At 39.0% G+C, this 21,613-nt stretch overlaps 1 protein-coding gene across 5 annotated transcripts in view; it reads right to left on the reverse strand.

Moving 5' to 3' along the window:
* ubr5 (ubiquitin protein ligase E3 component n-recognin 5) overlaps positions 1–13,861 on the reverse strand; it is a 28,219-nt gene extending 14,358 nt beyond the window's left edge. For all 5 annotated transcript variants that reach the window (XM_030157649.1, XM_030157648.1, XM_030157647.1 and 2 more), the window contains exons 1-22: positions 13,641–13,861; positions 9,983–10,027; positions 9,777–9,858; positions 9,244–9,320; positions 7,330–7,449; positions 6,470–6,749; positions 6,207–6,366; positions 5,595–5,744; positions 4,713–4,924; positions 4,375–4,491; positions 3,989–4,099; positions 3,670–3,824; positions 3,430–3,547; positions 3,145–3,329; positions 2,890–2,999; positions 2,292–2,404; positions 1,974–2,120; positions 1,732–1,843; positions 1,113–1,267; positions 822–1,019; positions 498–708; positions 192–318 (exon numbers count right to left, since the gene is read on the reverse strand). In XM_030157649.1, the coding sequence (XP_030013509.1) occupies positions 192–318; positions 498–708; positions 822–1,019; positions 1,113–1,267; positions 1,732–1,843; positions 1,974–2,120; positions 2,292–2,404; positions 2,890–2,999; positions 3,145–3,329; positions 3,430–3,547; positions 3,670–3,824; positions 3,989–4,099; positions 4,375–4,491; positions 4,713–4,924; positions 5,595–5,744; positions 6,207–6,366; positions 6,470–6,749; positions 7,330–7,449; positions 9,244–9,320; positions 9,777–9,858; positions 9,983–10,027; positions 13,641–13,702 (3,047 nt within the window). In that variant the 5' untranslated portion in view covers positions 13,703–13,861. The remainder of the gene's footprint in view (positions 1–191; positions 319–497; positions 709–821; positions 1,020–1,112; positions 1,268–1,731; positions 1,844–1,973; positions 2,121–2,291; positions 2,405–2,889; positions 3,000–3,144; positions 3,330–3,429; positions 3,548–3,669; positions 3,825–3,988; positions 4,100–4,374; positions 4,492–4,712; positions 4,925–5,594; positions 5,745–6,206; positions 6,367–6,469; positions 6,750–7,329; positions 7,450–9,243; positions 9,321–9,776; positions 9,859–9,982; positions 10,028–13,640) is intronic.
* Between the last annotated feature and the right edge of the window lie 7,752 nt (positions 13,862–21,613).

The following is a 21,613-nucleotide window of genomic DNA, read 5'->3' on the forward strand; positions in this document are numbered from 1 at the left end:
AATAAAAATGACGATTAGTTCTGCCACACGTATGTCAAAACTGAAGAAGTCGATGTTCCGTGAAACTGGACAGCAGAAAGATCATTATCATCAAGTGTCTGAGACACTTGCAGTTTGCTTTTCAGATTTTTTGTACTTAGCCTGTGCAGCACAAAAATAATAGTATTCAATCTGTTAAAAATGTTACCTACCCTCTGCTACTAGAGGAGCCAGTCCTATTTCCAGAGCTGTTGCTTGACACCACAGAAATGGCATTGGCAATTGCCTCCACAGCAGACAGACGCTCTGCAAATGTGTTTCTCTCTGACCTTTCAGCTTCTGAAATTTAACAGCACAGTCTATTAGTGTGGACAGGAAAGTCAAGAGGCAGCAGGAAACTCAACACATAGAGGTGAGCACACTCGAAGCTGAAATTGAGAGTCGAGGGAGCAAAGTGATGTTCTATGTTATCAAACTTGGCTCATCAAGAGGCCTCAGTGTGGACAGACTGAGCTCACCTTCCTCCTCTTTGGTTTCCTTGTTACTAACAGGAAAGCAGACAGACACTGCAGCATGGAGGATGTTGCGGTTTCCATCACAACGGTGTCCCAGAAGTGCCCCAAGGGCCTGACTGCCCTGATCCAAAAGGAACGCCTGCTCGAGGTTCACCAGATACTGACGACACGCCTCATAGTCACAGCGCAACACATGCTGCATCAGTGTCTGTTTCTGAAGACAAAGAGGTGTTACCTGTATGAGTACTGACCCATTACTTTGTGTTTTGATGTGTTAAGCAAATATCATGGAAAAGAGCTGGCAAAAGTCTACACTGAAGTGTTTACCTCCACAGCCATAATTATGATAGCAGCTTTCTTTTTGATAGTGGAGTTTGTGGGAAGATTAGCCAGAGAGTGCACCCCCATCCCCAAGCTGTTGATAGGAGGAAGGTCCAGCCAATCAGGATCTCTGATTCCACCCATGCAGTCTTTGGCCATAGGGTAGATTGTGCCATTTCCATCCCGTAGGATGATGGGAGATTCCTAAAGAAAATCAATGCATCATTTGAATTCAGTGCTGTTTAGAATCGGTCGTACAAATTTGTAAAGCTACATCACCTTTTTAAGACAACTCACCTGCCCAGCAGTAAAGATAGCAACATTGCGCTCACTTTGTCCCAGGAAGGCTAGGTTACTAGTAGGGAAGTTATTCTCCTGCTCAGCTTTGCCTGTAGCCAGGTCAAAGATACAGTACCTTACCCAGTTACCAGTTTTCAGCACTGCGTGGACTCCTGAAGGATGAAGACATGTGTAAGGACAGAAAATACTTTACATTGAACTACAATATAAACCTTAATGAAAACTGCACAATTAATTGAATCAAAATATCAGCCTGCGCAATTATATAATTGTCTAAAATTGAAAAAGGTCAGGATCAGGACTGTTTTGGGTGATATAACTGCACAAATAGGAAAAAAACAACCTCTGTTGTATGGTAATGAGCTGGATTTGATGACAATGAGCAGAGAAAGGCACTGTGTAAAATGTATATTTTACTTTGTATATTTAATACTTGTTTCAGCTTGTACATTTGAGTCAAAATTTGTTTCAAGTTAAAATGACTTTTTTGTGATAAATCAACTACACTAAAAATTGATGCTGCAATAGTGCTCACAACAATCTTTTGCCTTATATTTTGTCACACAAAACAACACAAACAACAACATTGATAGCGATTTATGAATAAAGGACAAACCTTTGGAGTCAACATTCACAGCTAGAATCTCAGCCTTCTCAGGAATACAGAGTTTTTTAGGCGTGCGCTGAAAACAATCAGGAACTTTGGGAGTTCCACCAGTTTTGACCACCTGCCAAAAAACAGAAAAAGAACTAAATGATGAAGAATGTCTTCATCAGATACTGACATAAAACATATAGATCAAATATGCCCACTGAAGTTCCTAAAGACAGAAATATTTGATCCATTTGTGTCTGTACCTGCAACTCATCTATTCTGAGAAGCCTGCAGTCTTGCAACAGTGATGACGGGTCTGAATCGGTGGGAGCAGCAGTGCTCTGGTTGCTCATGCTGCTCGATGTCCCTGGAAACTTCACAGCAACATATGCACCATCCACTTTCAGCACCTGGGGCACAGTGAGAAGTAATAAGTTATGGAACCAACATTTCATGACAACAAAAACACACACACACAGAACCAAGAAATGAAGAGATTTCATTATACATGAATTTTTACAGGATATTATTGTATTTGCACACTCTGGCCTGTTTGTTACTGTTTTTCCAGATACACCCACCTTTCCCACAGGGACATTTTTAACATCCTCCACAAACACCACCTCTCTGAGAGGCCACTGCTCTTCATTCACCTTCTCCTCCTCTTTGGGAGCTGGGGTAGAGCGCCTTCGCTCTGCAAGACATACAGAATACTAACTATAAGAATATCTCCGAAAATGTATCATTCTTTGCACCAAACATTGAAAACAAAGGTTTAACATAAACTCCAAGCATTAAAAACTTGCTGACCAGGTGATAAAACTTTGTCGAATAAGGAAAATGAATTAAGAAAAAAAAAAAAAAAACCTAGAACTTCCACATGGTTCATATGATAAGAGGTTTTAGAAAGCCAACCAAATACAGCACAGTGTATACCGTGAGCTGGCTGTGCTTCTTCCACAGGAAAACAGACAGGGAAAGAGGGAAAAAAAAAAAAAAAAAAAAAAAATCACTGATAAAAGCCTGTGTACCATCTGTTTCAAAGTCAAAGGACTAATGAGAGGACAGAGTGAGGAAGAAATTGGTTCTGTGCCTGGGAGATAGAGGAAAAAAAGTCAAGACTTATTTTGTGAGAGCTGGAGGTTAAGAGGAAGGGGATAAATGAGAAAGTGCACATACTGTAGGGCAGCGAGGCACTGCTAGCGATGGAAGAGGTATCACTACAGGTAGAGGCTGGGGATGGAGGAGGACCCATCTCCGTTTTAACAAGCTCAGGCTTGCTTTCAGTTCTGAGGGATAAAAAAAAAAAAAGATAGTGAGAAGGAATTAAATTTATAAGATGGTTGGTTTTATAACATAATGAAAAGACCTAAGGTCTAGACCACATAGTTACTTTGAAAACTAGACTTTTTCATCACATAAAGTTACACTGACTTGATTTCCTGGGTCTTAGTGGTCTTCTCCATGTTCTTGAGGCTCTCTGGTGAGCGCAGCTGGAACCTGCAGCTGTCGTTCATGTTCCAGACAGACTCCAAAAGCACGCCTACTTTGGGAATCCCAGCACTAACAGAAAAGGCCACTGCACCGGCATGATAAAGGGGGTTACTCCTCAAGCATACCTAAAAAGGAAGAAGGAAATTATGTCAACCGAATATCAACAAATCTGTTCACATCAACTGAAAGAAGGACAAGTTATTCATTCTAGGGATTATTCAGTACCTGTGTTCCCACGGTGATGTTGGGTATCGAGGAGATGCCAGCACTGGACTTTGGCTTTTTGTTCTTGGCTCTGGCCTTTTCAAGCATCTTCTTTCGTTGACTAAAAGGCACAACACCCCTACAGACAGACGCAACCAGTAAAGAGTCAAAAGACAACTCAACAAAATAAGAATGTACTGGGAACGAACTAGTGATATTGTTAAAAACAAAGCATTCATTTTGTTGAAATTTGAAACTCACCACCAGTAGAGGCTATTTTCCAGCTGTGCACATGTATAGAGTGCACAGCAGTGCAGTGACACCATACGTTCCCCCTGCAGCTCAGGGAAAGCCTGAGCACTGTGCTCCAGCTTAGAGGCCACTGTGCTCAGTGTGTCATCCACCCAGGTCGCCACCTATTCAAGAAAGTAAATAATTCATTCAACATATTTGCATGATGTCAGGGTACAACTTAATATTGTAACACCTAATTACTCAATCAGTGTAAAAGTTATACTAATCAGCTTGTAGAAGCTTCAGCATGAACACAGCAAACACGAGACCAGCAAATCCAATCTACCTTGTTGGTTTCTGTCGCTACAGTGGCTCTGATGCTATTGGCAGACAATAAGGTGATCTTCTCATTGGCCAGACCCAAGAAGGACACACGAGGGTGATGAATGGAAGGATTCTGTTGGATAAGTGGTACGAGGGTTAAAGAGAGTGGCTTAAGACATATTTCATGGTGCTCATTATCTTATACTAGAAAATAAATCATTAAAAAAAACAAATATTGTCAAGTTTTTAAATATTTGACAGTAATAATAGACAAAAAGAATATTAGTCACTAGATGTATATATTAGCAGAGGATGGATACATGTTTTTTTAATTAATTCTGACCTTCTCATGCTTGTTATAACCAAAAGCATATGTGTAATTTAATTGGCAGAGATTAAGCTCTTTACCTGAGCATTCCTATAAGGTTCAGGTTCACTCCACTTCCACTGATAAAGCTCTCCTTTGGAGCTAACAGCTACCAGCTCAGAAAACATGGCTCCAATGCTCACAAATTTCACACCATCCTGAGGAGGAAACCAGAGATTATCATCACCCAAGCACAACAAGCTTAGCATTAATTGAACTTGAGAACATTTTACTATTTAAGTCATTTGTATGCTGTTTTCATACACTTTCCAATGAATATCTAACAACTGTAACTTTGAGGCCCTACCAGAACCACAAATAAAATACAGTACATAAAACATTCAGTCTACAGTTCTGTTTAAGCTCATTATCATCATACCTTGTCAGGCCACCACTGCAGCTCCTCTCCTAGGGACACAGGACTCTGGACTGGGATGCTCTTCTTGTCAAGGCTAGGCTCACCCTCACGGCTTGTGGAGCCTCGCTCCGTGTCGAACGAGGCCCCATCGAGCCACCGCCGCTCACGTAATCTCAATACGGACTCACGCTCACGCAACAGCTCTGAGTCACGCTCTAAGGGAAGAAGGAGAACTGGTATGCAATAAGGTCACACCAGTGGGATAGAAGTAAGCCACTCTCTGGGAAAGACCCGTCAACATAGTTTTAAGAAGAGAGAGATAGACTCTTTAGAATCACTGTGATGCAAATCATAATTGCAGTACTGAAGATTGAGTGGGAGTCTTAAATTATTGTATATGGGTGAGTCAGTTTGCACGCTCTTATGTTAAAATGCGAGGTAGAAGAGGAAATGGACAGACAGAAAGAAAGCATGCATATGGGCTAAAAGTGGGCTAGGTAGGTTTTTAGAATAGACTGCCTTAGAGGGTCCCTGTTAACACAGGTGGGCCTAGCGGGCCTTTCTCAGAGAGCTCACAGTATGTACTACAGCCATGCAGCATACAGTGCTAAACATTAGATTTCCCCTGTATATAAGCTTAAAATCTGCATAAAATCTTGCAACACCCCTGTACAGCACCAAAAATGTAGAATACATTTCCCCTTTTCACCATCTCTATGAGGTCTTCCTCATCCTTATGTATATCTCATAGACTGAAACTTCCTTTCCTGATCTCTGTGGTTTTGTCTTCTGAAGCCCTCAAAGCTCCACCCCCACAAACAAAAGCCATCACCAGTGTAGCCACCAAAGCCTCTCCAACACCCTGCCTTCGCTCCACTAGTTAGACATGAGTTATTGAGTTACCTCTGGAGGATCCCAGGCGGGACAAAGAGGAGCGTCTAAAGGAGGGGTAGCCAAAATAGCTGATGTCCTCAGAGAACATGGCGTCAGCATCAATAATCACACTAGGATGGGCTGAGTGAATGTCTGCATCCAACAAGGACATCAGGTCCTCTGCATGAGAGACGGGCACAAAGAGGTCCAAACTTTAAACAAAAGGTCACATTGGCTCTTCATATGAATGTATAAACCTCAGACACTTGTTATAGATGACTAGATTTATCCTGTCAAATGTTGCCAACAGAAGCCTTCATAACTGTGATATGAATCCTTTAAATAGTGTTTTCTTTGACATGAGATCAGATGCTGATGTGTATGCATGTGAATTAAAAGTCCAAAATAGTGCAGGCTGATATGATCAAATGAAAAAATGATGCATAATATTACAGCATCAGCATTTATTTGTAACAGCTAAAAATAAAAAAATATTTAACAAAAACTATATGCAATATGAGGGAAGACCCTAACCTAATATTGTGAACAAAGTATATACAAATAGTGAAATTTTCTAATAGTTTGTTGGTTATATATGCATTGCCACCCATTGAGTCATCACTTCCTGTTTTGAGAACACACCTCCTGGGAGGTAGGACTCGCTGGCCGTGTCATCACCATCATCTCCATCCTCGTCATCCCGACTCAATAAATTGTTGACAGCTAGGTTGACATCCAGATTGGTCCTCTGAAGCTCCCTAATGATCACACTCCTGGACTTCCCCTGAAGAACTACCTGGGCCTTTGGAGAAAGGAAAAGGATGTGGGAAGGAAAATATTTGGTTTATACCGACGTGAACTCAGCTGTTAATACAACGGTAAAACCCACATTAAGCATTTTGTACCTGAGAAATAAGCTCTTCAGGGATGACAGAGGCTGGTATGACAGGCTGAGGCTGGCTGCCTAAAAGGCCCGAGCCACGATCCCTTCCCGTACGGATCACCCTGGTCTGCCGACGGGAGTCACGGGCAGCTGTTGACGACCTGCCCGATGTGCCTCCACCTCCGCCTCCTCCTCCACCCCCTCCTCCTCCACTGCTGCCACCTCCTGCTCCACCTCCCCCTGCTCCTCCTCCACTTCCACCTCCTCCACTGCCTCCATTTACACCAGAACTCCAGCGACTCCTGTTACATACAGCACAAGGCCAAGGTCAGACACAACTGCCAAAAACACCATCTGACCAACAGAGCAGGCTCAGAGCACGCACACATCTGGGTTTGAAGGGATTCAGCCTTGTGACAGCAGAAACAGTGCAGAGCAGACGACTTTCAGCAGCATTTACAGGAAGACAGAAATTATTTAGTGGCCCTTCTCATAATTTAATCAGGTAATGTTTGGATATATAATCTACTGGTTTGTTTCCATTCGACTGCAGTTTCAGGTTTGTTGTGCTTCAACATAACTCTAATTTCAGAAGCTGCTAAAACTATATTTGGAAGAAATAATCACCAAAACACAGGGCACACAACCATAAACGCTGCAAATTTAACTGGGTCGATGGAAATGGTCAGGTCTTTTGATGAATTCCATTTGGTGGACTCTTTATCTGTCAGATGGTCCAGCACTGCTGAGGTTTTTCTCCAGCAAGTGTGGCACTGAACCCTGTGGGTACAACACCCCTAACACACTGCAGCATCAGTGCTATGCTCTTTACACTGAGCTTTCACAGGACCATTTGTCTCTGTCAACCCTGCCAGAACTTACCCAAGGGTGTTGCCTGCCAGTCTGCCCAGTGTGTCAGAACCAGACAGGAACCAGGGCGGATCACTAGTCCTGCCTGGCCTGGAGCTCCTTCCTGTCCCTGAACCACTGCTCAACTTTGAACTGGAAACAAAAGATGGGAGATCAGTTACAAACCTACAGAAGTCCTGCAAAGGACTAAAAAACTTGTTTTATGACCTGGGTGATCAAATAGTAGAATTACCCCAGGTATCTGTCAAATTACACCCCTCGGTTCAGGATTTATTCCTTTTGATTCAAGACTGTGTGAAACAGGGGGGGGTTATTTTGGAGACTAGCATGGCAACACCCTTGGGAATCAGAATTGGCTGCAACTCGTTCCACATTCAAAACTTTCCATTTTTAAAAGTTCTTGGGGTTTTGGGGCTGCGGCTGCTTTCTCCTATTTTAAGAATTCTTATTAAGGGATGCCTTCGCCGTCTACAAAAGCTACTTTCCTACATTATTCTGAACTAATGTTTTCAAAGCAGACATTTGGTATGAACAGAGTTTTGTTGAGGCAATGATACATTATTAAGACAATTTTGCCAACATATTAGATTAGAAACAACAAAAATATTAACAAATGATAATATTTAGTATAGTACCTGAGCAAAGGACAATGGCATACAGAGACAGGGATATGAATTAGGCAGGAATAAATCAAAGTAGAACAGCAACACTTCAAAATCTAACTCTGTTGATGTTAATAAATTGTTTCAGTGACTTTTCAGGAAACAATGCAAACAGCAGATATACAAATGCAACAATTAAGCCAATTCTGTACCCCTGTTTTAGTCTTAGAGTCAATGAAACATCTTTAGGTTTCAGTTTGTAGATGACGAAAAACAGAAGTTACAATAGTCTGAACTACCAGAGACGTTTTCACTATTATTTTATCTTTTACCATGTAAATGAGGATCCATCAGTAATGAAGATTATCTTTAGTTGCAGCCCTCATAAAAGAAAAAGCATTAAAACCAACAGCACCAGGTGGAAACACATGAACAAAAAGTCACTGAGGATATCAGCACTTTAGTGCTGACAAACTTGGCAAGAGTTTAACACACTTTTCTATAGTCTTCCGAGAAACTGACTAAAAACTTTTCCAATTTGAAACCATCTCAAGTCTTGTGCAAGTCTACAGCAGGCAACAAAACATTTTCTGCAGACGAGTTTGAAGCAAAGACCCCCTCAGCCTTTTACAGCCTCATTCACATGCATGTTTAACAGCCAGAGGGGTCTTGAAAACTCGAAAATCACTGTTGGACGATGTGTTGGCAGGATAACAACAACTATCAGTGTGAAATTCACCAAAAATACATGCTCAGAGCCAACACAAAACAGAACACCAAGTAAAAAGCTATTTTTATAGAAAAAGAAATATGGCATGAGGTGTAAACTTGCACAGCATTAATGCATCTAGCTTTCAGAAAGCTACAAAAACAATTTGGTGAGTTTTGAGTCAAGGTTCAAAGAAAGGCAGATGTTCACTTCATTTTGGGAAACAGTATCCATATAAAATGTATGAAATAATGCTTTATTTAACAGATATCAAAATGTCAGCAAGCATAACACAAAAGCATGCCTTCAGTCCAAAAACAGCCAATTAATGTAACTTCTGGAATTCCAGATGTATGTTTTGCTCCTGACAAACAGAAAGCTTTGGGAGCAGTGAACTCAAGTATTATTCTAGAGGAGAAAACACACCTAGATGCTTCATATTCAGCCAAAAAGGGCACAAGTGTCGAATGGAATTTAAATCACAACAACCAGAATCAGTAAGCCTGAGCATGTTCACAGCACCTCACAATATATCTCTATGAGCAATCTCTTTTCCAAGCCAGTGTCGAAGCTAAAATCATTTCTGGGACAAATCCCTTCATAAAGAAGTCTCACCCATCGCTGCCATCCGGTTTGCTGAGCTCCAGGCGATCTGGCTGGACAGCAAAGCTGATTCTACACACACGTCCATCCTGAAAGAGAGGCATTTAATGACGCACAGTCAACTGTTAAAGCAGAAAAAATCATGCCATTATTAATGTAAAACTACGTCCATTGTGTTGATGTCAAACTCCTTCAGAAAATTAAAAAAACAATTTTAGTTAAACATATAAGAAAGCTAAAAGCTATCGAAAAAGTAAGATTTCAACTACATGACAATTGCTCAAACAGTTAAGGTTGTGCAGATTACTTTACAAACAGGTTATACAGGTACAACTTAAGACATACTTCCCATACTAACCCTCATAAGCCAATGTGAATGTGGTCTCTGTGTGCCTAAAACCATCTACACCATTTCTACACCATCATCAAAAATAAACCTGGAGCTGAGTAAGTGATCATCCGATAATAGATATCCGGGATAAAATCTAAACACTGTAGAACTACTGAAGCGTGAACAGGACATGCCATCATGTTTACAGCATTACCTCAAGGAGAAATCCGGCATGGTTTGGACCAACAACACACTGTTTCAGGGAGGCCTGCTCCAGCAGACTGAGGTGTGGATGACTGCATTGGAAGAGGATAAAACGAGAGCAGACAAATTAAATGACAGTAATAAAGAACATCACAGTATCGCAGTGACAACAGTTGATCAAAGCAGTCTGTGGTTACAGTGTTGAAACAAACTCACCTGTTATAGCTGTATTTGTTAAGTTTCTCTGAGACTTCACGGAGCCTGATGGAAGATAAAGACCAGAGAAACACAAGTTAATGTAATAAATACAAACATGAACTACTGACAATGTTTAAATTTTAGATATTCAACAATCAACAAAAAACTAGACAAATATTCTAATGACTCAAGCTCCTGTACATCTTTGTTAATGTACCTACAGAAAGAAGCACATAAAACCCAGAACATTTAAGAATTGACACAAAGTATGTAGAAGTAAAAACATATAAACACATCTGAACACTGCTTCATATCACAGTGCAACATATGTATTATGGGAATTAACTGGTGACAAAATACCAGTGATTTAAAACGTATGTGCCATTGGTTTGTGTGCCTGTTGCTGATGTTGAACATTCATTAGTTTACAACCAGCAGTGACAACAATCATAGCACAGGTCTCTTTCTCTGTTAAAAAGTAGCCTAATAAATGGAAAATATTCACCCTCTCTGATGAGGCTTATCTAACATACCTCAACAATGCAGTAATGTGTGCAGAAGCACTTTGCTGTGGCAAATGGTTAAAAATCTTCAGAAAAATGTAATGTTTTTTTATTTGAAGATACAAAATGAAGACTAAAAATGTTAAATCACATTAACATCTCCACTGAAGAAGCTGTTGCTATGGGAGAGATGCTTATCTGAAACAGGGATCATAGCAGAGCTAACACTTTGAATTGTACTGTTTTGTTCCATACTTTAATAATAGACACAGCATTGACCTAAAACTAAAATAAAATAAAAGGCTGCTCTAGTAAGTGCTGTGTTTATGGACTGCCACAAAGATCTCTATCTTTTTTAACAGTACACACTGAATAATTTGTGACCTAACGATTAAACCGATGTGTGACTGCCTATGCCACCTGCCAGTAACTTAACAGTCACAGACTGAAGAGCAACATTTGACACTCTAGCCATCTAAAATAGCACACATGCTATTAATTATATAGTAAATCAAGTCTAAAACATGAACTCTATGGTTTGATTAGTTAACTAAAAGGAATTCTACATTCACAGACTGCTGACTTGACTTCAGTACTATCTACTTTAACAGCTATTTGTTGTAGTTCACTGAAATTCTGCAGAGTAAACAATGAGGACAGCAATTAGACACATATTTCCTTAAGAATAACTTTAACCTGTACAAGCTGAAATCCCTTCTGACAAAGATAGGATATACAGGACAGATGCAAATAACCTCATGCCTAGATAGCATCAAAGATGCTTTCGAGTAATACAATTCATCGGGGAGTGAATTCCTATTTTAGTGTCACAAGGTTTGCCCACGGCCCCACCCCTTTACAAGACTAGCTGAAGATTCTGTCTCTTATTTCAATGGGAGAAATGAATATGAATTTCTCTGTCTCAGTAACAAACTGTCAGAATACAAATATAATACCATTGAGAGAAAAATGTGCTGGAAAATAAACCAAATGTTAATTATGCTATAATGATGCAAAACATGGCATTAGTTCTTATTAATGTATTTCAACAATATTAATCTACTTTCACATATCTCTAAAACATTCTCAATCCCTCTGACTACATCCACTTTGGAAACAGGAAATGAACCATTTCATATCATCAGTGAAGCATACACTGCACCATCTTTCTACATGGAGGGCCTTTGAAACACACATGACGTGACAGCTAAACGTGTGTCACGTGCCAAGAAACATTCATCAACTCAACTTCTCATGAGTTGCACATGTTCAACCTAATATTTATGTATTCTCATGCACAAATGTCTGTTTTTTTTGGAATAGGCTAGTTAAATATAAGACACTGTTATTCACACATTCTGAATTGCTGTGCATTAGGTGTATCAGAGGTAGGAATCATCTAAAAATACAGATACACATTAGACATGACTTCATGAGTAAAAACACTAGGTCATTCACTAATCTACCTGTTTAACAAATGACAAAGTCTAGTTGACTCTATTGGTGATTTAAAACACTTTAAGTACAGAAAGAAGATTAAATGACCATCTGACTGCAGCCATTTATCATTCCACTGTGCTGTGCTAACATGTCTTCCCAGACCTCAGTTGGGCACAACAAACCACTGGCATTTGTTTGAGGAAATCTGACCGGATGTTCATGCCAGGGAAGAACTTCTAATGAGCCATGCCGGACCAAGCCTTTTTAGTTCAGATAGAAGCACTTATCTGCTTTGACAACTGCAAGTTCCTTCATGGGGAATAGAGGAGGGGCCCCCACAGCAGCACATGGTAACTGTGGCAGGCAATGGCATGCATGCCTGAGGATGAAACTGCCATGACCTCTTTAAGGAACTGAGGATCTACACCACCAAGATGCCTGAGTGCCTTTCTCATAATGAGATCTCAGACCTCCAGCAGCTTCCTTGTGAACTGACAGAGCTGGGAGCACAGAGCTGAACTGAACATCAACCTACAAAAGACTCTGAAAAGACTCTGATGCATCCATATATCCAGATCTTAATCTCAAGGTCATTCTAAAAACACTGTGACTTCTCGACCTCTTTGTCTTTAAGTAGAACACCTCATTAATCAGTTCAATCTCAATGGATGATAAAAATAGGTTTATTATAAATCACATGTTCTGTCAAAATACAGGTCACACAAAGAATTTCCATGATTTTAACCGTTCCAACTGAATAGCGATATTGTCAGTTTAAATACTTCCAGAGACGCCACTAAACAGAGTACATAAGCCAGGTATAATTTACAAGCTGACACTTTATGCAATCCATTTTACTATGTCAACGCTGAAGTCAGTTATAAATACGGAAAATTTAATTAAATGAGTGATACGTGCCCAATGCAGCACTAAAACGTTGATTATTCCTAACTTTCTAGGTCCCATCTTGTTCGCCTTACTAAAGGGTGATAACAGGATTAACCTAATGTTAATGCAATGTGCTAGTTGTGCATCACTGCATTTTTTACATATTCATCTTAGAATGCAGTGTTACAAAAAGCCAGTCGAAATCATTATTTGTATTAACCTTCGATGGAAAACTGTGTCATTGCGGTTCTAAAATATACCTTGACTCCAAAGACCCTGCAATACAAATATTTGGCTTTGTCAAGAGCATGGTAGCGCATTGCTTCTTAGCATTAGCACTGAGCTATCGGTTAGCTGACGTTAGCTACTTCATTGATCGTGATAATTAACGAGACGCCCACTAAACAAATACTGGTCCGTGCCCAAAGAGTCTATGTGTAATTTAGAGCAGAAAACGTGTAGATTCTCTACAAAGCAGTGTTTTACGACCTGTATTTCCCTCTCTTTTCCCCATCCCCCAACCCGCATTGTCTATCTCAACTTTGACTGGGAGCCAATCCTGCCAGAGAACCGAGCTGCTAACGTTAGCTGTTCCTCCGATAGCTTCTCAACGGGTTAGCATTTAGTACTGAGCCGACTGTTTAGGTAGCATCATGCTAACCAGAACAGATAAAGATACCGGGCCTTTTTTCAACCCTGGGGGGTCATTTAAACCGTTTAAACCCCCATTTACACGCATGACAATACTAACATCGTCCAACAATACAACCTTGAATTCTATATACTACAGCCTATACATATATTTTGATTTTAATTCTTCTTTTCCAAGGGCCGCAAGAAAATACCTGTCATTGAGCTGATCCTCGGTCCCGGGCAGCGGGTGAACCACGAAGTGTATAGATGTCATGGGGTCAATCCAAAATCACACACAGACGTGTGAAAGATGAGGAAATAGTTATTCTTTCGAATACTGTATATATTTGGATTCATAGGAATCGTTTAATGGCGATCGAGTTTGGATCCCAGCCTCCTCACCCACATGCCGCCATCTTAACTCCAGCAGGCTGCTCCTCTGTGTGTTGATTAGTGCACATGCAACCGCTCCGCTGGTTGGAGCTCCAGCACAAACAGGAAATGTGTTAAATTGGACGCGATTGGCCTCAAGAAGAAAGGCATGTTTACTGTGATAAAAAAAAATACTAGAGTTCCACACTCCACGCTCTTTGTTCCTCTTCGGTTCATCGTATGTTTCTTTGTTTGCATGTTCTATTACACATTGTCATTTTAATGCTCTGATCATTGAAAGCCATCAGTCTACACGTCTTATATTTCGTCTTCTAAACCCAGGACAATAGGGCAAATGCCATAGACAAAAGGATCATGTGATGCACACCCTGATCAATAGTCAAAGCTTCGAATGCAACGCAGCATTTAGCGTATTAGACTAGTCTGTGGCTCATTTTAGGACTTTTGATTTATTATAAAGTTTTCATTTTTTATTTCTTAAAGACTATGAACTTCTTGCTAGATATTCTTTACAAATCTTGGCTAACGTTTCAAAATCCCAAGGATAAGCAATGTTATGACAACACACCCAAATTCTGATGTCATTATTTATTGGATAAACAACAGGATTATGCTCATTTTTCTGCAGATCAGGATGTACATAGTGACATTTCAGCTGAGGAATTTAAAGTACTGCCACAGTACTGCGGTAACTTATTATGCACTTGTGAAAATATTCATGTAGGACCTCTTGCTCTTCCAATAGTTGTATTAAAATTCAACCACAATGCAATCTAAGTACCGGTTAGAAATAGAATAAACAGAGACAAAGGAATGTAAGTTTCAGGGTAATCTTGTGTAAAAATAACACTTCTAAACAGTGCTTTGTTTTTGGTGGGTGTCCTGGTTGTGTGGAGGAAAGCTAGCCTAGATATTTGATGAAGAGGAGGGGGAAGAGGATCCAAAGATGACACTGATGGATCTGAATCATCCAATACAGACAATACAGAAAAAAAAATCCATGTTTCCTGTTTGCTTAATTATACCTTGAAAGAAAAATCCTATTCTCACTGTCACTTCTCAGAGAAAATAGAGCCGGTCTGAGAATATTCCTATATATTGCAACCCGAAGGGAAATACAGGCAATTTGCATCGTGTATAATCTAATGAAAGCCTTTATCTTTTTACACCAGCAGATGGCAGCGTTTACCTTTCATAATGAAAGGAGGATAAGTACCCAGAAATCCACAGGGTGCTAGAGTTTTGCATTTCACTGCTGCTCCAAGCTTGACATAATCCATAAGGTTGGTGTTATGGAAGTATATAAAATATGTACACTCTGACAAAAAGCACAAAGTAAAGGAAGTAAAGCATGCATACGTTTACACATACAGCACAAATAGGGAAACATACATCCTAAATATCTTAACGGTTGGCTAAAAATGTTCTCAGGAGACAAGAGAGGTTGCTCAAGAATAAGTTGTCCTGTTGAAATAAAGCGTGACACATATTTAAGGATATTTCTGTTTCCCTTTAGGTTTAGTTCCTTATTTATCTTGATCAGTTCAGCACTATTTCACAATGCTGCTCATAACTCATGGTCATATACACTAGAGTTCTATTAAACTATGTCTGTGAAATTATTAGGCTGTAATAATGTTCTCAGCAATAGTATTTGACAGAAATGTGTTTTAGATAATAAAACCAACTGGCCATAGTGCCAACATCTGTTATATTAGAATGAATTTACTTCCATGTGATCTCCCTTTCTGTGAATGTTTCTCTTTGTTTACAGTCCAACACAGAGTCAACTGAACTCTATTCCATTGACCTCCTGAAACAACTCTATAACCCACTTCATGTCAAACAAATCCAAGAAATCTCCACAGCTATTTATAGATAGTTGCACACTAGGTTATCAAATGACCTCTGATGTTGTTAAATATGGGTACAAAGACTATACTACAATCAGAGCAAGGTTAGTGGGGTTGAAGCTTTAGGTAATGTATGTTAGATAGAAAACTGTGCTTTAATTAATCCATTAAGATTCATCATCCAACATCGACCAAAATCATCTACTGATCTGAAATGTTTAATAACTGTTGAACCACTGATCCTATCAGTACATGTAAATAGTTCTAGTAAAATGCAGTTTGTCATCTTTTCATGGTCATCAGATATGACCCATTTGGACATTCAGGGGCTCTGTAGTTACTGTGGAAACACTGTCATCTTCTACAACATTGATTCACCAATAAAACCCATGGAGTTTAATAAAGTATGGTGTTGAAGACACTTGTTTTTTTATGTTCAGTTAATGATATATTTTTTTGAAAAAAGATACTTTTTCCTAATTTTTTTTTCTGATTTGATCCAATAACCTTTGAATTTACTCTGAGCTGTTAAGAACATCTACATGATCAGTAAATTAAATATAGGAAAATATCTAATTTTCACTGAAAAATGCAAAATGCAGAGGATAATATTATAATAAACGGTGATAAATCTCTTGGGAAAGGCCAAAAAAAATATGTTGTTTAAGGGTTAACAAGTCTCACTGTATTGATGGGTATTGATGTATTGATAATAAGTTTTTAAGCAGTAAGGTTTAATCACTCTTGAATGTTTTCACTCTTGAAATGTTCTGCCTTTTTGTCTGTCTTTGGTTTTTGTATTTTGCTGCCATAAACACTACAATTTCACCACAGTGGAATAGATAAAGTCATATTATATCTAATACAGTGTGTAAGAGACAAACAAACTGATCTGTCACCAGTCATCAGTAACCTAACAGAATAATTCAAGTTAAAGAGGCCCAGCACCAGCACCAGCTCCTGTCAGTCAGAGTCTGACTAGAACTATAAATTTCTCCCTGTGTAGTAACACGATCGTAGCTGGAGCGTGAGGCTTTAAAATAACTCCCCTCTGCAGTGGCTGTGACATATCTCTGTAGGCCCAGGACTGACCATGAGTGTCTGTTACCAGCAGGACGGTCCAGGCCTTGGGCGCTGGCTGACTGCTCCTGCAGCCTGTTGCTTACGGCATTACTTACACTGCACACACAACTGAAATAAAGAGCATTAAAGATCTGGTCCTGGCTGCAGTCTTCACAAGGACCTTTACTTTTTGGATAGAGGCAAGTGTCCACTTTTGAAACACAGAGAAGTGAGTTCACACCGGCCTGGATTCACAGCCAACACCGGCTGTTTGGGTGATACTTAGGAAGTAGTAACATCTGGCCCAATGCTGCCACTTGAATCAACCAAAATCTGGCTCAGAATTAGCATCTGTGTTAATCAGTTCATTGAAAGGAAGTGTGGCAATCGATGACACGTACATTCTGGCAAAGAAACTGGGTCTCCGTTGCATCATCCTTTAAATCTAGGGCAACCTGACTGGCTGAGGACCAACAGCATGGAGCAGGACCAATGAAAAAATGTTCTTTTAATGACTGCTTCTCTGCAACACTGAGAAATTTAGTTAGATGATTTATTTAAAAAAAACGCTGATTACAAATACATGAAGTGACGTTCTGACGATATTTAGATTGTTTTCTAAAGGCATGACACATATTAATTAGACTGTGGACAAATAAATGCAGATTCATAGCACAAATGCACAGTTCTTCATGATGTATTTAGATATAGAAAATCGTTTATAATAGTTATATCACAATTAGAATCAGAATACTTTATTAATACCAGGGGAAATTATTGGGTGTTACAGTCACTCCATTCAAGTATAATCTAGTATATATGTAAAACCACTCTATTAAAACACAAAATTGGAGCAGCAGTTTGCACAATATGCACTTGACAATATATTATCAATATGATAATTAAAGAAATATACATAATAACTTTGCAAAACTATAGTTGTGTGTAACTATAATGATGTGGTTATAAGGTAGAGTTAAACAGTTTGATGGCCACAGGCGGGAATGATTGCCTGTGTCTTTCAGTGATACATTTGGGTGGAATCAGTCATTTATTTATTTGATTTATTTAATAGAGACCATGCATATTTATAACATCATTGTATAAAAAATACACCCATGTAAATATGCCAGTATTAGTACAAATAACTACTTTGCAGTCCCTAAGCAGGTGACAAAGCAAGACATAAAACAGCCAACATTAATACATCACTCTTTCACTGTAGATGAAAAATTTTAAAAATACACATAATGATGACATAGACATCATCAAAACAAACAAACAAACAAGCAAGCAAAAAACAAATAGACATAGACATAGTCTCTCACTGAACGTGCTCCTGTGACTGACCAGGACGTCATGCAGTGGGTGGGTGGAGTTGGCCAATATTGTCTTGATTTTGGACAGCACTGGTCTCTCTGACACCACTGTCAGAGAGTCCAACCCCATCTCCACAACATTACTTGCCTTGCAGATCAGTTTGTTGAATCTGTTGACATCTGCAACCCTCAGCCTGCTGCCCCAGAATGCAACAGCATAGAGGATGACATGGTCACCACAGACTCCTAGAAGATCCTGAGCATTGTCCAGCATATGTTGAATGACCTTAGATGTCTCAGGAAGTAGAGACAGCTCTGGTGCTTCTTGTAGAGTGATGATGTGCTTTTGGCCCAGTCCAGTTTATTATCAATACATACTCCAAGGTATAGAGGATATACATTATAATTTGCTTTTCAACATGCCAACACACTCAAAATATCTATGCTGTTTTAATGTGAGAAGTTATTTTTCTTATTCAATTCAAACAATTGAGACATATTTAGGGTTTGTGTGAGTAAAAAAGAGGCCTTAATTGTTTAATTGTTGCAGGAATAAAGGTGTAAAAATGCGTGAATGCATCTCTGTGTTATCTGAACTCAAACTCGTTTCTTTTGTGCTTTTGAGGAACATCCCAGAGTGCCAGACACTGTCAAAGTGACGTGCGTCTGTGTGAGTGTTTCTCCATTGTGCGTCTACAGCTGGCCTTTTGTTCTGGTTCTCTGTGCTGTGCAGGAAGGTCTAGACAGATGACACTTACCTAATCCACAGGCCAGCCGGAGGCGAGCTCCTGCTGGCTGACCTCTTTCTCCCATGAAGGACGAGAGGCCTGGAAATAAAACTGCATGTGGATTGAGAAAATTAAAAACAAGTCAGCTGAAGAAAGCTCTTCAGTATCATTGAGATACTGTAGTGTGTGTTTACAGTGGATCTTTAACACAAAAATACACTGATTAGCATGTTAAGATTTTCCATTAGTAGTGTTATTATAGGGATAACGTGAAGTTTAACTGTGAAAATGAGAACACGCTGCCCGAATCATCCTTCATTTTAAACAAATGGATAAAAATCTACAGCTGTTAATCAAATGTGCAAAATGCAACCTGAATATGTAAGTGAATTTCACCCCTGGAGATCAACAAGGTCGAAGTGTATGCATTCGTATCTGGAATATAACCAAAGTATTCACATGAAAAACTAGAAGTGTGCAATGTACATTAGACATTTTCTAAGATTAACTAAATATTTAACAAAAATTGCTTTGGATTAGTTCATGAATGTAAAAATGTTAGGTCTACTAAAGCTCCCAAGAATATTTTGTTAGATTTATTAAGATTAATTATTATTAAGATTTAATATTACTCACTTTTTATGAGTAATATTAACTCTCAATTGGCAATAAGAATATGTTCATCTACTTAATTTATGGCAGGGAGTATCAATCTAAATATTGATAGTATTGCTACTAAGGTGTGTGTGTATTGGATCGATACCAGCGGTGTCTGTTCTGTCTGTCTGTCTGTCCGTGTGCAAGATAACTCAAAAAGTTATGGACGGATTTGGATGAAAATTTCAGGAAATGTTGATACTGGCACAAGGAACAAATGATTAAATTTTGGTGGTGATCGGGGGTGGGGGGCCACGGGGGCCCACTGATCTGCCCTGGTGGAGGTCTGCACTCTCTTTTCTAGAAAAGCACTCAGAGAGCGAAGACCTCCGCCAAGGCAGATCAGCTGGCCCCCGTGGCCCCCCACCCCCGATCACCACCAAAATTTAATCATTTGTTCGATCACCACCAAAATGTAATCAAGGTTCCCAACCTTTTTTGGCTCATGACCCCATTTTAACATCAAACATTTCTGGCGACCCCAAAATGGAGAATTTTTTTTGCTAAAATTAATTTGTTTTTGATCATGTAATTGTTTGCTGTATAATGTTGCAAATAAACGCTAATTTTAGACGACATTTAGTCTGTATAATGTATATTATTATGGATGGAGGCAGTAAATCCAGGTGTAGATTACTGCACAAAGTGAGAATTTGATTTTCCTTGGTCAGGATATGTACAGTCAGTCCAGCTTGGATTTACAAGGCTGACAATTAATACTGAACAAACAAGAACTCAAACTATGAATTATGAAAGAGCTGCAGCATCTGAAACCGACCACAATGAACATTTGACAGATAAATAGAACCACAGTGCTGCAGTTTCAGCTTCACAGTTTATGTCTTTTATGGATTGGGATTGTTTCTCTCAACTCAACATATACTTTTATTAGTAATTTTATTTTATTTTATTAAATTTTTGTCAATTACTAGAAATTCCAGGCAACCCCACGTGGGGTTAAAAAACACTGCCTTACAGTTTGCACATTCTTTATTATTAAACAGATGAAAAAAACATTACTGCAGTATCTTACAATATTATTAATTACTGATGGTGTTAATAGGTTGAATAATTCACAATTAATTTCATACTCTACAGTCAGAAAGGAGAAAATTTAACCCTTTCATGCACAGTGGTCACTACATTGGACAGTTATTCTCCAGCTGTTCTCTTGTATATTCATGGGTTTTGTTGTTTTAGTTCCATATCAGCCAACACAGTGGACACTAGTGCATCATCACAAACACTGCAATTCATACAATCACTGTAACTTTGCTGTTCTAGATAAACCTGATCTACAGTAACATGTTTGAGTGTAAATCAATTGCTAATTGTTATTAGGCTGTAATTAACAGTTTTCTGGAAAAAAAAAAAAAGTTGTTTTTGGCATATCCTCCTGAAACCCAGCAATGCATTTTGTCTTCTGTAGGGGAAAAATATTTGACAGTTTTACTTTAAAAATGCTATGCATTGCAAAGGACATTCCATTAAAAAATCAATCAATAAATAAAAATAATTTAAAAATGTATCTGAAAAAACTGTTGCATTGTGCAGTTTCCAATCAAGACAATTTTTTGATGTAAAAAAGCTAAAACTGTCAGTTTCCTGGGTCTCAGGAGGACATTATCTCCATGAAATGAGTAATAACTAATATTATAGAACGATAAAAATGTGAAAAAACAGTAGCAATTTAGCAATTAGCGGCATTAAAGATGTTGTTATTTCATAGTTTTCACACAATATATCACTTTCTGATGATGAGATTTTAAATAAATGTTTCTTTGCTTCAAAACTTAAATGCATGGTGTCCAGCTGAGTGGACATTTTTGTAACTCTACGAAAAATAGGTTCATTAAAAAAAAAAAAAAAAAATCAGTTGCATTGTTTTTTTCATGCCTAACGAGGAATAAAAACACTCAAGAAAAAATTATTGACTAAGGTTCTCATAATGCATGCATGAAAGTGTTAATCAGCCAGGGTGAGCAGAGTGAATTTGGTGCAAAGCGTCCTCTTCATGGCTGATTTAGGAAGGGGGAGCAGTTTTCAGCAGGGAGCAGAATTCAGCACAAGTCCATATTGGACCAGTTTTGGCCCGTGGACCTTATATTTGATACCCAATTCCATGCTGAACCCGGATGTTTTTTTTAATTCCTCTTTGAGCTGAGTCACATTA

The sequence above is a fragment of the Sphaeramia orbicularis genome, chromosome 16 (assembly GCF_902148855.1).
Source record: "Sphaeramia orbicularis chromosome 16, fSphaOr1.1, whole genome shotgun sequence".
NCBI classification, from domain to species: Eukaryota; Metazoa; Chordata; class Actinopteri; order Kurtiformes; family Apogonidae; genus Sphaeramia; species Sphaeramia orbicularis.